This window comes from Hippocampus comes, unplaced genomic scaffold (genome assembly GCF_001891065.2).
Source record: "Hippocampus comes isolate QL1 unplaced genomic scaffold, H_comes_QL1_v1.1 scaffold39, whole genome shotgun sequence".
In the NCBI taxonomy this organism is placed as follows: domain Eukaryota; kingdom Metazoa; phylum Chordata; class Actinopteri; order Syngnathiformes; family Syngnathidae; genus Hippocampus; species Hippocampus comes.
This window is the reverse complement of record NW_017842054.1, coordinates 343,563-358,472: the sequence shown is the minus strand read 5'-3', so window position 1 is coordinate 358,472 and position 14,910 is coordinate 343,563. Positions and strand designations below refer to the sequence as shown.

Sequence of the window (14,910 nt, the reverse complement as noted above, 5' to 3'; positions counted from 1 at the left end):
ATAAAATGGTGAAAGATAGATAGATAGATAGATAGATAGATAGATAGATAGATAGATAGATCGTATTTGAGTAGCCTTTTGCACTGTGAATACTGACTACAACTCCCAGCATTCCGTCGAAGTCACTGACTTTGAAGGGTTGTCTTGTTTTGGATCACTTATCAGGCGTTGTCGTACTGTGCCCGGGCGGTGACGTGACTAAATTTACACCGCCTTTTTGGGACGCGTGAGCCGAGAAAACAATCACTCCAACTTTACTGTTGCTACGCGCGGCTCGAAATTGTTATTACTTGTGGCTTCGGTCGCATGTTTCATCACAACATTCAATCCCCGAGTGTCATTAAAGTGCTATCAATGAAACATTTCGAATCGGACGAGGAGGAAGCAGAGCATCCGAATGGTTACCAGAAACAGCTGAGGCGTGAGTGGACGCTGTTTTGTGTTTGTGGGTCTTCGCTAATGTAGCTAATTCTAATTAGCATTCACGTTAGCAACGCGTTCAAGATTCAACAGATTTGCCTCGAGGCATCTTTCCGTTTACTGAGTCTCTGTGTTTTCTTTTTGTCTAATTTAAACATCAAATCGTCTCATAGTCATTTAATAGACTCACGTTTAGTCTCAGTTCTAAGTTAATGCCACAGGTTGCCCTTTAGGGCTGACAGGACATTGGACATAACAATTAGGCACTCCCACATTGCTTTTTAAAAAATGGGATGCAGTGTAGTAGCTGTGCCAGTATCTCACCTTTATGATAACGATAACGCTTCATTTGGTTTTTAGTTCTATGTGGATAACCGTGGTTGTAGTTTGCAGTGGCATAGTGGTAAAAACGTCTTCCTCGAAGTTTGAGGGTGGAATCTTGAATGTGGCGTTCCTGTATGGAGCAATTTACGTCTTCATTTTCAATACATTTAATTGAAATATTATACTGTTGTCTTGGTATATTGTTTAACGTTTAATTGTAACACCAAATGTTTCATTTAATGACATGTTATGTTTTACCAAACCAGTAAGCACATTTTTTATCAGGTTCAAAAAAATAATTCACCTTAAAAAACAAACAAACAAACATAAAATTCCCCACAGGATTGTTGCTATGTGCTTTAAGATACCAGCGAACCCATGTCACAAATGATTACAAGCGCGATGGAAAATGGAAGGTTGCATAATAATGAACATCTGCTTGTGCGTTTCAGAGCGGGCCAACCAAAGCCTACAGCAGCTCAGCGACGCTCTGGAGCAGCTCCACCACGATGACGATGAGGAAGATGAGCCGATCAGATGCGGCGGTGGCAGTGATGGCACCCTCGCCTCCACATTGGAGAAGGACCGACCTGTGTGGTGCCAGAAGAAACAAAGCGAAGCAGGTGACGCACAAATAATTATTGCAATGACAGGGACCGCAGCACTGCTGCAAATAAGAAAAATTTGTGAGTATTTGACGCCCACTCAAAAAGGTTTATAATTGCCGATAGATGCCATTTTATGGTGACATAGCACTTTTTCTGAATTAGACAAGACTATGGCCTGACTGGAATATCAAGCTCATCACATCACAGTTCCTTGACACAAAGATGCCCGAAGATGGTGCCAAAGCAAATATTCTTTGTGTTAGACATGGATTTGGCCTCAGCACCAAAACGTTGGAAGCTACTGTAAAACTGATACAAAACAAAAGAGAATTAAACGCTGTATATTAAGCACCAACATTTTCAACCTAAGTTGATTTTTTTTTCTCGACATTTTTAAAAAGGAAAGTCTGCAAGCTTAATGCTCATACAAAGCAAAGCACCATAGACAGGCTAATGGGAATTAGCATGGATGTTACGGTAATTAAAAGTGTAAAAGTTCAAGGCTTGTAATCACTTTTGTGTGTTTGTGTGTATGTATGTGTGTATTGTATACATTTGTGTGTGTGTGTGTGTGTGTGTGTGTGTGTGTGTGTGTGTGTGTGTGTATGTGTGTGTGTGTGTGTGTGCTGCCGCACAGTCAATCAGCTGAAGAGCCTCCTGTTGAAGCAGGGCAAGGATATGCCTGCTCCCCTCTCTCTTTCAAAGGTGGAGTCAACATGTCATACCATGTTTTATCTATCTATCAATCTATCCATCCATCCATCTATCTCGTGCATGTCCATCCGATGACTTTGATTATTGACTATAGGGAATTCTCAATCAGATGATCAATTCCAAAAAGGATTTGACAGTGACAGCCGTATTGTATACACGTGTATATGTGTGTGTGTGTGTGTGTATACATATATATGTGTGAGAGAGAGAGAACAAGAAACTTTGAAGAATGAGGTATATATATATACACACACACACACACACACACACACACACACACACACACACACACATGCAGTCTTTTTACTATGACGTTTTTGTTTTGGACCACTTGTTGTTGTCAGGACCTGGTCCCAGTGACTCAAAACCCGCCAGACTACATCCAACACCTGGAGGCTGAAGTCCGATTCTGCAAAGTTTGTATCAAAATCCCATTTGTGTGTTCAGCTGCCTTAGTTTTATGATGTAATGTGCGCGCGTGTGTATTTGCGTTTGCCTGTGTGTGTGTGCGTGTGTGCGTGTGTGTGTGTGTGTGTGTGTGTGTGTGTGTGTGTGTGTGTGTGTGTGTGTGTGTGTGTGTGTGTGTCTGGGTGACAGGAGGAGCAGCAGGAGCTCAAACGGCGCATCCGAGTGGTGGTGGTGGAGAATGAGAAACTGCGTGCAGAGCTCAAGACCAAACATGTCGATGTGTCTCCAAAGGACAACCACATCCTTTCAAACCGCACGGTAAAGCACACACACACACACACAGGCAAACGCAAATACACACGCGCGCACATTACATCATAAAACTAAGGCAGCTGAACACACAAATGGGATTTTGATACAGAATCAGAATCAAAGAATTCCAGCCCACTCAACATCCTCTTGTCACATTCTGGCTGAAATTGCTTGATTTTTGGGGTGTGGTTCTAAATGAATGGGGCCAACTTGAGAAGAGCTCACTTGTAGACACATTGTAATCCAAAGTGTGCCGACATCCTTTCACAGTCCGTCTTGTGTTTTTAGGTGCATGAAAATATGGCAGGTGACGGTCCCGGTCCCCAGGGAGGGGAGAATCACACAGCATGGAAACATGAGCTGGTTTGTCCCCCAGCGCCCGGTTCCCCTGCTCCTCCTCTCACATCTCATTGCTGTTCACCATTTTCACATGTGCATTTTATCGCTAGACGCACACAGTTTTGCGACACTCGCTAGGTAATGCGATGGCATAGAAGATAAATTCATCTTTTATTTCATTCTAATCTGATGTGTTGGAAACTTATAAGGTGTAGCCTTATTAAAATTAAATTCCATCTATATTTAGTGTAATTATTACCTTTTTAGCTTTTGTTCACGGAGGCCGGCGTCCCAGTACATTGCAGTGTGTTGTCCACTTCCTTAAAGGAGCGCCACACATCAAATGCACCACTACTATTACCAACGATCGGAAATTTTATTATATCTATTTCCACATAACTGTGTGTGTGCGTGTGCGTGTGTGCGTGCGTGCGTGTGTGTGTGTGTGTGTGTCAGGAAGAATTGAAGTTGATGCATCAGGCCCAGATCGAAAGACTTGAGGCTCAGGTCATCTCTCACAGGTTGGCCTGGGACTTTTTCTTGTCACTTAAATCTCCCGCCTTGCCTTCACCCTCCTGTGGCTCTTGCACCCCCAGGCGGGATCTTGCGCTCAGTCAGAAGGAGTGCGAGCAACTGACCGGCCATCTGAGACGTAGCGAGAAGGAGGCGGCGGCGCTGCGGGCAGACGCTGCGCCGCGTGTGGCCGCCTCGTGTCTGAAGTGCGCGCAGGAGGCGGCGTTCTCGGCCGGCGCTCCCGCCACTGCGCACGGCCAGTTTGTGGACCGACTCGCCAAGTGAGTAAAGTCAGCGCAGTACGGTGTCCCCTGCTGTATTGATTGCTCGAGTTGCCCAAAATTCTCCTGAAGAAAGAATATAGTCGCTTGAGAATTGAGCTGTGACTAACGATTATTTGAATAATTGATATTATAAATACCCTTTGCCATTTACTTTGGAGGAAATTGTACTGCAAATACAGGCAGAGCCCTTTTATGCATAGTGAGAACCGTTTTATATTTAATTGACCCCCCCCAAAAAAAAGCCTGGTACTGTAGTTTAAAACGTCATCGTACCACATCTTAAAGCTAAAACGCACCAATATCATTTCAGGCGGATCTCCTAAATGGCTTCCAGATAGATTGAGTAAAATAAAAGGCATCGCAAGTGCGCGCGTGCGTGTGAAAAAACACATGCGGTAAAGACTCTCTGGAACTTCCACAAAGTTCTCAGTCAAACAAGCAGAACAGGGACAGAAATCCGAAGTGAGGATCAATCCGAAAATGGAACCACTTCCTATCTGGTCGTCTGACTGTCAACGCCGGTCCGTTCGCAATGAGCCGTCACCCCTGGCGACGATGTGGCACCTACTCTTTGCGTGCCTCGGTGCAGTTGGAGGTGCGGTGCCAGCAGCTGTCCAGGGAGCTCGCCCGGCAGACGGCGCAGCGGCAACGCGACGCGCAGGCCCTCAAGGACAAGCTGGCCGAGGCCAAGGAGGAAGGACGCGGCGAGGGTCGCCGGCAGAAGGAGGAGCTGGCGAATACCGTAAACGCAACTCGCGTATTACCGCAACCTTTAGTGAGAGCCGCACGATTCGGCGGCATAAATAAACCTATGCGTAGATAATGATGGCGTGGAGATTTGAATGATGAGCTGGATTTCGTCATCTGATACTGTCATTTGTGATCCACTTTATTCTCAAAAGACCTCAAAAAAAATATATATATTTTGTTATTGTAACAACTTTTTTTTTCTCAAAAATAGGCCACTTTTGAATTCCTTACCGCAACCTTTACGTAGAGCCGCACGATTCGGCGGCATAAATAAACCTATGTGTAAATAATGATGGCGTGGAGATTTGAACGATGAGCTGGATTTCGTCATTTGATACTGTCATTTGTGATCCACTTTATTCTCAAAAGACCTCAAAAAAAAAAAGATTTTGTTATTGTAACAACTTGTTTTTTCCTCAAAAATCGGCCACTTTTGAATTCATACGGCATTGAGCACACATGGTAGTTATGTATGATTCCCGTTGAGATTGTAAGGGGGACTTTAGAAAAATGTCCACCTGCCGAGGTCTCTGAACCCAAATGGTTTGGAAGCAGCCCCTTCCTGCTCAAAAACATCCCCGAATCCCATGTCCAAAACAGATCCAGTCAAGCTCATCTAAAATAGCGACGTACGGGTAAATGGAAGCGCGTTCCAAGTGTCCATCGCTCGATGCGTTTCACCAAAGGTTTTGCCTGTGTGTGTGTGTGCGCGTGCGGTGCATCAGGTGGCCTGGCTGTCCCAACGCGCCGCCGAGCTGGAGGGCCACCTCGACAGAGTCCGCGCCGACGAGCGCTCGCTGACCGATCAGCTGGCAGATGCGCGGCGACAACTTGCCGGCGTGGAAAAGGAAAACAGCAAAGTACGCGCATTTCTTGAGACCGTCTCAGCTTCGTAATTCTTTGATGCAAGATGACCACAGGCTCATTTCAATGCTCCCGACCGACTCTTCTTTGGTTCCGAACGTCCGGTCTTGTCTCGTCCGGTAATCCTCCTCCATTCCACTGGATGGCAGCAAAACTACAGCGATGATCTTCTCCGTATTCCGTCCAAGCCTCACCCGCCTTCGCCGGCTTTTCTCGTGTCCGGTTCTGCGTCAGTCACGACGAAGACCGGTCATAATTGGGTCATTTCTCAAAGGAAAATGAATTAAGGCATTCGAGCCTAGCCTACATTGGCTCAAACGATCACGCGTGGACCCAGAAATTCAGCATGGGCTCCAAAATAGATTTCAATTTGGGGACCCCTTCCAATGTATCGTCGATCAGAGAACGCTAACGCGAGAGACTTAGCTTCGTAGAATGACATTAGCAATAGTAGCACGTGAATACAAAATTTGATGATCTGAATAAGGCCCGCAAAAGATACATACGTGCTTTGTGTGTGTGTGTGAATTTGAAACAATCGAATGTGGATGTTCATAAAGTGTTGTTTCAAAGAAATGGACGAAATGGATGTGGCGTTCCAAATGAAAGCGGTGTTCCAGAAAATTTGAATTGTCATTTGCGTCGGCTGCAGGTGTGCGCCGAGCTCCGGTGTCAACTGAGCGGTGCCCAGCTCATGAAAGACGAGGCCGAGCGAGAACTGCGCGACCTCAAGTCCAAGACCGACAGGCAGCTGGAGAGTTCCACACAGGTTGCTTACAATTTCACTTGCACATTCATAACCATACATTTGAATAACCTGGAAAACAAAGTCATTGATTTCAGTATTGCCCCCCCAAAACAACTCCAAAACAGGGTATATCCCCAAAATGCTCAATTCTTGGCTGGCCCTTACTAGGATATTTATTCGAGATAGATACCATTACTTTTTTTTTGTACTCCTCACAAATGCCGCGACATGATCTGAAATGTCCATTTTTTTTCATTACTTGAACTTGTTAGACTTGAATCTATGCCAGTGAAGTCCGAAATGGGAACCGAATGTCTGAGCAATGGCTGGTCAAAAATGGAGTACATTTTTGGGGGATACCTTGTATTATGACGCATACGCACAGAGTGTAATAATTCCCGATCTTCAATGAAATATATACACGGGTGGAGCTTCGAGCTCACGGAGTTGGGGAAAGAAATCTGAATAATATCGCCTAAGAAAACAACCAAAATGATTTTAAGATAGGAGCCGTGCGGAAATTGGCCTTCCGAAAAGTATTTTTCTCAATTTTGAATGAATCCGACGTGTCGGATTTTTTTCCATTTGAATCGAAATGCTGAAATGAATTTTCTCCCATATTCTGCTGTCTTTTGGCACGCCCGTGCACTTTATGCGCATGGCTGCACACAAATACGAGGTGGCCAAAAATGTTCATTTCAATGAAAATTGCTGGTATGGGAAAGGCCGGCACGCAGCCGGAGACGTGCACGCAGGGACCCGCTGAACTAAACCCAACGTTTCTTTCTTATCTATTCTGGTCGACCGAGTTGCAAATCAACAAGAATAAAGCCGGAACCCCGTTCACTCGAGGTCACGCGAGATGCGTCTGCGCCGCCGCGCGAGCACGCTTGTTTTCAGCATGTCTCTCCGCGGGACAGGAAGTGGAAAAGCTGAGCTCAGAGCTGGTTGGGTGCCGGCAGCGCCTGGAGGCGGTCCAGAGGGACGGCGGCCAATGGCGGGCCGAAGCCCTGAGCCTGGCCGAACAGCTGGCGAGCGCCCAGCGCCAACTGCACCTCACCAGGTTAGCGCCTAATCCCGTTCCGCATGCCAACGCGCTCGCGGCGCCGCCCTCTGCCTCGGCCTCGGTCCGCTTCGGACCCCGCGCGCCAACTGTAACGGCGCCGGGTAGCGGCTAATCCTATTGAACAAAAGCGCGCGCGACCGCTGCGCTGTGGTCCCGGGACCAACTGGACCCCACCAGGTCACCTCTAATCCGGTTAGGCATGCCACAACATAATGCGCGCGTGGGCACACACACACGCACGCACACAGACGCTGGCTTGCTCACTCTGTGCCACCGGGCCCACGCCCAGCCAGCGCCAAACTGCTACTTGAGCCTTTTCTCCTCTCCCTGGCATACGTACGCGCATACACACCTGCAGGGCAGCGGGGCCCGAGTGCCCCCCAGCTCCACCCGTGGCTTTCTCGCTCGGCACGGCCGGCTCCCCTCGTTCCTTCTCTTACTTCCATCTCCTTTCTTCTCTCATCTATTTCCAGGACTTTTCCTGGCTCAAATTGTGGCAGACGTGCTGTCATATGTGAAATGTCATGTCTGAAAACAGAAAATAACAACGCAACACTAGTTGTCACTTTGCTGTTCAGCTCCTTCTTAGAGAGCGATCCCTCAATTTGCTCGAAGGTCACGGTGTGATTTGTTCTGAAGTGAAATCGGAAAGGAAAGCCTGCTACCGGAATTTCTTTGGAGGATAGTTTCATCGCAGGTTTTTGTTGTCGAAGGTGTTTACAGCTGGAGGCGTCCAGAAATTAGACAGAGCCTGTACTTGTATTTCGTCCATCTTGTTCCCCTCCTGTTCCGACAGATGTGACCGTGCTGCCCCGCGGTGCTGGCCGTGTGTATGCGTGTGTCCACTCTGATCTGTGTTTAAGTGTGTTTGTCTGTCATTTGTCCGCCGGCGCGAACACGCACACTGGCCGGCCGGCTGGCGAGCCGTCGTGCGTTTCAGACTCTGCGTGTGTGTTTTCGAAGCGGTTGTGCACAACGGCGCAGAGCCATTGAGCCGGTCCAGAGTAACCGCTGGCGCAAACGGTCACGCCGCTCTGTGTTTGTGTGTGCGCGCGCACGCGCGCGGTGTCGTTTTATGGCACCGCAGATGCGCGCTGTGTTGTCGGACAGCTGTTGACTTGGCCGAGGAGGCGGCCATTCTGATTCCGTTTTACTCATTAGCGTTGAAAGCCAGTGGCCGAGGGGCTCTTATCTCGTTACTGTCTGCGGTATCAGAAACTTTGAACCTGAGACGTACACGTGCATTTCAATCTATCAGATCATTCTAATTGAGAAGCGGCGTGAGAGCGGCGCATCAGATTGAGGGCGAAGAAGTCAATGAAGGCCGGCCTCTGAGCTCGCCAAGGGCATTCGTTCGGTCCCAATACAATGTGCAAGTCGGGGTCCCGCCGTCCGGTTCCTTGAAATGGAAACGCGACTTTTGATGCCCCTGTTCTTGTGTTGGATCTCATTTCTCCGTCCTCGCCGTTGGCTCAGCCCGTTCCAAACGAAACAAGCTCAGTCGCCGTGGTTTTGCCCTTCCAGTCGGGTGTCTCCTTCTGTCCCCCTGCAGGCCTTCAAAGGTCATGGCTCGCGGTCCGCTTTTTGGGTCCGGTCGCGTCGGCCGCGTGCAGCAAGCGAGGCTCCCGTTTGACCCTCCCGACAGAGGGAAAGGAGCTCTTCGATTGCCTCTTTGCTTTCACCCGGTCCGCCTTGTGGCGCCTCTTGGATTCCCGCCGCCTTTCTGTTCCGATTCATTCGTGCAAAGTGTATTTGTTTCTGTCTGCACATGAAATTCACAGCGCTTGCGGTAGCGCGCGTCTCGACGCGCACACACGGGCACACACGGACACGCAATCGGGAGTCCCTCGGCGGCTGGTGCGCTCCAGGATTGGATCATCAGCCAGCTGTGAGTTGGACAGCCCGGGATCCGTCCTAATCCCCGTCACTCTGTTCACATCCACATGCACACGCGCATGCTGCGGCCCCATCCCAGCACAGGGCTTTACCAAGTTTGGATTGATTGTTTGCTCCCTTCTTTCCTCCTCCTCCTCCTCTTTTTCATGTCGTTGCTCCCGAAGGCGACTCGAATGAAAAGTGGCCCTAGTGGTCATCTCGAGCCAGGCACGTGCGTGGTGGCGGTCCGGTCCATGCTCCCATTTTTTGGACAATGTCTGCAAGGCCCCTCCCTCCCAGTTGTCCATCATCTCCGGGAAATCAGGAATGCATAATCATGAGCGTGCTTGCTTGGAGATCAGCAAGTTTACTCATTCGACACTTTGTTCAACAAATCATAATTTTTTTTGGGGGGGGGGGGTAGGAAGCGAGTCAAAGCTATTTGTTTCATCAAAGTCTCACGCGTTTTGTAGCCCACGCAAGTAAACGGTAGAAACAGGAGGAGTGGAGATTTGATCCTGGCAAACAAACAAACTGACCGGGCGGGGTAGGCCAGCCACATTTTGAACAAGTCTTCATTGAAATGATGTTCGATGTTCATGTTGTTTAGTCTTGGGCTCTTTCAAAATCGTTCCGCATTCAGCATGCACATTTGCTTCACTTCTTGGCTTTTCTCCAATGTCTCCATTTCATATGCGGTACCTCATACCGTGGCCATGACGCGATGCTCTTCGTCATGCAAAATAACATTGTATCATCTGGTCCCACCCAAACCGATCAAGTCAGACAAACTGTCATCTGGAAGCATTCGCTAACCTGGGCAAGGTGCGCTTGTGAGTCATTGTTTCTTTTTCTTTTTACCGTATACTTCCTGTGATACCCTCGCGTGTGAGAAAGGCGAGCCGCGGCCGCTCATGCGCTTTTCCGCCCTCGTCATGATTGATGGGAGAAGGCTAAAAGCACGTGACGCCAACGAGCGCTCTCGTGCAAAAGCTGCCGCCCTTCCCCGCAGCTCACACGCACACTCAGCGATACCACACGCCGCCCTCACGGGCCCCGCCTCCTAAAGGCTCATATCTGAAAACACGGGCGTGACCGTACTTCCACTTATTTGCTGTACAATATTTTCCGCCATATTCCAAAATGTCGTCCGATGTACCTGTAGCAGTGTGCTGAGTCACTTCTGATAAAACGGCTCCTCATGTGGTCGCCGAAAGTGCATTTCTAGCCACGTCGTAGGGAGCATCATTTTGCGGACGCCCGATGACAGAACGAGTAAGATGGCGGGCCTGAGCTCCTCCCTGTGTTTTTCCCTCGACCTTGAGCGCGCAGCGAGACGGGAGGAAACTTTCCCCAAACTCCATTAAACATGTCACGCTGCTGCTGCCCCCCCCCCAACCCGTGCTCCTCCGCCTCATCTGTCGCGGCACGGCGGCGAGGTCTGCGTAGGCGGAGACGAGAGAGCGGCGCGGGTGAGCGTGAGAGGGCGGAGAAGTGTAAATGAGGAAGGTGGAGGCAGCAGATGTCGCGTCCCGCCAGAGGCTCTCTCCAAGCGGGCCGCGGCCAAAATCCGCAACCGACAAAACTGCTGCGGAGCGCACTCGGCGGGGCGGCTCTTGTCCAATCACGGCCCGGCAAAACAGAGCGGCGGCGCAAACGCACACGCCGGAAGACGACACCGGTGCTGTCATTTGTCAACAGACGCACGAGGCCACATTTGCAACATCTGAACCCAGTTGCAAAATGCTCGCCAGCCCAGACAAGACCAGACGAGAAAAAGAACTCTCCGCGCGAGCTCATCGTCGCGAGCGCATCGTCTGTTGGAGACTTTGAGTACTCGGGCCTTTGCCGGCTTCGATATCAAGGGAGGAAAAAGGCTTCGCGTTGGGCCGGTTTTGTCGTTCGCCCACCTTCGCGGGTGCTGCTATAAGTGCGGTGCGTCGCAGACAAGGAAGCGGCCTCTTTGAGCGCATGCGAGTGGCTCATTGACATCTGGCGTGCCGCTCGACTCTCGGGAGCCGAGTGCAGCGATGTGCGCGTGTTCCCTTTGTGTGAACTTTAAGTGTTGATACCTTTGGGCGACACCTGCGCGCGCCGGCTTTGATGCGTGCGTGTGTGTGTGTGTGTGTGTGTGTGACAGCGGCCGAGCCGTGCCAAGTATCGGCCTCGCTGTGCGCCTGCGCGCGCGCGCTCGTCTGGTCGGCAGCCATGTTGTCGGGTAGCAGATGGCGCCGCGGTTGGCAGGGGAGGGGCTGCTTAGCACAACTAATCAGACAGTTACGGATAGGGCGGCCGGGAGGGCTCTCGGCCAGCCGCGGTCTGCTATGATGTCGACAGCGGTGGGCCCGTTGGCCTCGCGATGACTCCTCGCGGCGCTCCTCTCGCCGTCAGAGTGCCCTCGCGTCCTCACCCCGCTCCTCCTGTCTTCGTTACTGTCTGCGACTCTCTTGATCATTTGTCACGTGCTTTTTCCGCCAACAAAATGCTTTTGGAAGCGCCGCGTCAACGCCCGCAGGGCCGCTGACGAGGGCCACTTCAGACCGCGGGTCACGCGGGCGAGGCGGGAGTCGGTGCGTGAGAGCGGCAATCGCTAGGCCCTCTTGAGAAACCAGCAGAACTGGCCGCGCGGCCGTCTTGCCGCCATCTCTCCCGAAAAAAAAGCCACGAACCGGGAGCAGTCTTGTATTTTGCGCACTTTGTTCTGTCTGCGCCCTGTTGCGCCATGAATGAAGTCGAAATCAGTCAGGACTTGACTTGCAAAGCGTACAAGTGATTTCCCCCCTTGATGGAGCGTGTTCTACTTTGGAGTTGACAAAGCGGTAGAACATCGCCCCTCCCGGAGCGTCGCGCCATCGTCAGCCAAACAGCGCCGTCATCTGTTCGTCCTTTGCGAGACGACGTCAAATGGACAGAACTCGGAGCGGGGCACCTCGGGCGAGGCGGAGGCAAATCTGTCGGCGGCAACTGTTCTCCGAGCGGCCAAGTGTGCCCCGGGACACTGGCCTACATACGCGGGTGCGCTTCTGCTGCGCCGCCCACGAGCCAACCTCGCGGCCCCCGCGCCTTCTCTGCGCCATCCGTGCCGCCGCGCGCCGCCTTTGGAGACGTTTGGACCACCCGGAATGAGGCTCGTTTGCAGCCGCGGACCGGTGGCGAGCCCGCGGAAGCTCGCGGCCCTTTTCGTCTTGCCTCCAGGCCGTCGCCGCTTCTCGACTCGGTTTCGTTTTCCAAGTGAGGTCGAGCCATCTTGTTGATGACAGAGCCGCCTCGCCGCGTGCGCCGCTCTGAACCTGCCGTGCGACGTCACGAGGCTACGCCGACCTTTTCATTCCGCCACCTTTCGTCACGAGACGTCTTTCTTCATATGAGGCGCAGCGGCCGCCCCCTCTTTCTCTCGCTCGCCGCTTGAAAATGCATCGCCACGGGGCAATTGCGGCGCTGGGAAAATGTCCGCGTCACGCCCTTCTTTCTGGAATTCATTGGCCCGGTTGGGGGCTCGACCCTCCTGCGTGGCCTTCGCATGTCGCACGTGAAGTTCGTCAAAGACGGTCAATTGTCCCTCGGCGTGAACGCGAGTGTCGGCGCTTGTCTGTGTGGCCAGGGTCCGGTTTGGTCGGGGGTGTGTGGCCGAGGTGGGTTTCGGCTCGCCTGTGACCCGAATGAGGATCGGCGAAATCGAAAATAGATGGATGATCGCCGTTCAAATCATTTTCCAGTCTTCCGAGGCCTTTTTTTGGGGGGCGGTGTGGTGGGGCTCGTCGTAGTCAAGTCGCTTTTGAACTGCCTTCAACACATTTGCGGGCTCGTGCCAGAGTGCGCTCGGTATTGCGATGCGGCTCGGTCGGAAGGGGGAGCGGGGTCCGGGGGGTGGGGGGCAGCGCCTCCTCGAGGAGGAAAAGAGGCTCGGGCCGCCGCCGTAAACAAAGTTGACTCTCCGACAGATGGATTGAATGACGGAGCGCCAAGCCGCGCTGGCAGCGCTGTGGCGAGCGAAGGCGGGAGGGAGCCATGGATGGAGAGAGAGAAAGAGAAAGGGAGGAGGTGGCCAACAGGAGAGGAGGTGTGAACAGGTGCGCGGCCGCTGAAGGAAGAACCAGCAGATGGAGGGAGACGCGGCCAGTTTAGTTACAGGGAAGCGGGAGGGGCGGCAGGCGCGCAACGGAGGAGAGAGAGAGACAGATGAAGCGGGTCTGCGGGCTACATCAGGCCGCCTCTGCCTGTCATATGTCGGCGTGACCCGCGGGCGCGCTCAAAAGCAAAGGCAAAGCAATTTGTTCCACGCGGCGTCAATAAATGATGCCGAAGCCGTCTCTTGACTTGGCCGCGCCGCTTTCCGTCGTGTTCTTTTCATGCGCTTGGCGGCGAGATCCGCCCGGGCCCGCCGCGCGCACTCGTTGGCGGCAGAGCCCACGAATATTGACGCGTTGTAAATCGACGCCGTCCGTCAACAACGGCTGCCGCGCGGCCCACCCGGAAGGAATCGGCGCTAGCAGGAACACTTGGTGCTCATTGGGAGTCTCGGACTCGTAGCTCATCGATGCTCGGTGCCGTGAATTGACACGCGCGGTTCCATAGCGAAGCATTCTTAGGAGAGAAACGCAGCCGGCCCGGCGTGGCCTTCAAATGACACCGTTGTTTTTCAGACGCGCGAGTGCTTCCATTTCAGCGCTCGCCCATACGGAGTACCAATAATTTGTCTTGTCATTGTGATGCTCAAAAGGGAAAAAGACGCTGGCCGATCGGGACGAAGATCCGTGCCCCTGTAACTGAAGAAGAAGTCGGCCGCAAACGCTTGATTCAAACGACGCCCCCATCGCAAGCAGGTCAACCGGACGGGAAGCGGCCAATCGTTGACGTCGTGGCGCAAAGGAGGCCCGAGGGCCACTTTCGGGCTCTTTTCGTTCTGTTTTCAGAAGCTTTATCGTGTGTAGAGGAGAATGCATCGGGAAGATGGGTTTTTTTTGTTGTTAACTGGTTGGAATGTTGTTGTTTTGGGCCTTGGTTTTATTTGGACCTTTTAGTGAATGATGAGAAGCCTTTTTTCCACGTGGCTTTGTTGTAGCGCGGTTGGTATCCGCTGTCGATCGCGTCGGTTTCGACAATGTGTTCAAACGGGCGATGCATTTTTTTTTTTTTTTTTTTGTGTTTGAATTCTTAAAAGTTGAGGAAAAAAACGCAGCCATGCAGGATGAGTGCCACATTTTGCGCATTGGCGGAGTGGCCGTCGGCCGATCTCTTTCCGTCCTTTGCATTCCGTGCCACCGCTCGCCTGCGAGCGAGCCCAAAGTTGCCGCGTGTCGGTGTGACTTTGTGCAAAGTATCGGAAAAGCGTCATTGCGCTCGTCGCTCTTTGTCCAAACACGGCTCCGTATGAGCGAGCGTCTCCTCCAAGTCCGCCATCTGACTCCAATTTGCGCCGCTCCTCTCATAAAGCAGCATTTGGCGCTTCTGGCGCGGGACGTCGCCGGCACGGCACCGCGGGGCGCCGCAAACTCTGGGTCGGGCCGTGACGCCCCCCCCCCCCACCCTCTCATCTAATGGGCGACAGCTTGAATAGTGCCCACTTATGCCGGCCCCCGCCCGGCGCAACCCGCTCTCTCTTTACCCAGCAGCCTCTGCACCTGGCCGCTCAGCCGCTAACATCCCGGCTTTGGCCTTTGGCCCGCCTGCTAACTGACGTTACTC

At 52.0% G+C, this 14,910-nt stretch overlaps 2 protein-coding genes and 1 long non-coding RNA gene across 5 annotated transcripts in view; 2 read left to right on the top strand and 1 right to left on the bottom strand.

Annotated features, from left to right (window-relative positions):
- The first annotated feature begins 155 nt into the window (after positions 1–155).
- Positions 156–3,943, top strand: LOC109510169 (serologically defined colon cancer antigen 8 homolog). Of its 2 annotated transcripts, XM_019860310.1 has the most exons (8): positions 156–421; positions 1,197–1,367; positions 1,990–2,057; positions 2,411–2,482; positions 2,664–2,792; positions 3,075–3,149; positions 3,582–3,646; positions 3,722–3,943. In XM_019860310.1, the coding sequence occupies exons 1-8, from the start codon at positions 307–309 to the stop codon at positions 3,921–3,923; spliced, it is 897 nt and encodes a 298-aa protein (XP_019715869.1). In that variant the 5' UTR covers positions 156–306; the 3' UTR covers positions 3,924–3,943. The 2 variants fall into 2 exon arrangements, with proteins under 2 accessions (XP_019715869.1, XP_019715870.1); XM_019860311.1 differs by lacking the exon at positions 3,075–3,149.
- Positions 3,944–4,180: 237 nt separating this feature from the next.
- Positions 4,181–14,910, top strand: part of LOC109510168 (serologically defined colon cancer antigen 8 homolog) — a 21,856-nt gene continuing 11,126 nt past the window's right edge. For both annotated transcript variants that reach the window (XR_002167083.1, XM_019860309.1), the window contains exons 1-4: positions 4,181–4,664; positions 5,398–5,532; positions 6,189–6,305; positions 7,205–7,347. Coding sequence is in view for 1 of the 2 variants with exons in the window: in XM_019860309.1 (XP_019715868.1) it covers positions 4,455–4,664; positions 5,398–5,532; positions 6,189–6,305; positions 7,205–7,347 (605 nt within the window). In the remaining variant the exon portion in view is untranslated. The remainder of the gene's footprint in view (positions 4,665–5,397; positions 5,533–6,188; positions 6,306–7,204; positions 7,348–14,910) is intronic.
- LOC109510171 (uncharacterized) overlaps positions 10,436–14,910 on the bottom strand; it is a 6,366-nt gene continuing 1,891 nt past the window's right edge. Inside the window, exon 3 of the long non-coding RNA XR_002167085.1 lies at positions 10,436–10,449. This is a non-coding gene — a long non-coding RNA (uncharacterized LOC109510171). The remainder of the gene's footprint in view (positions 10,450–14,910) is intronic.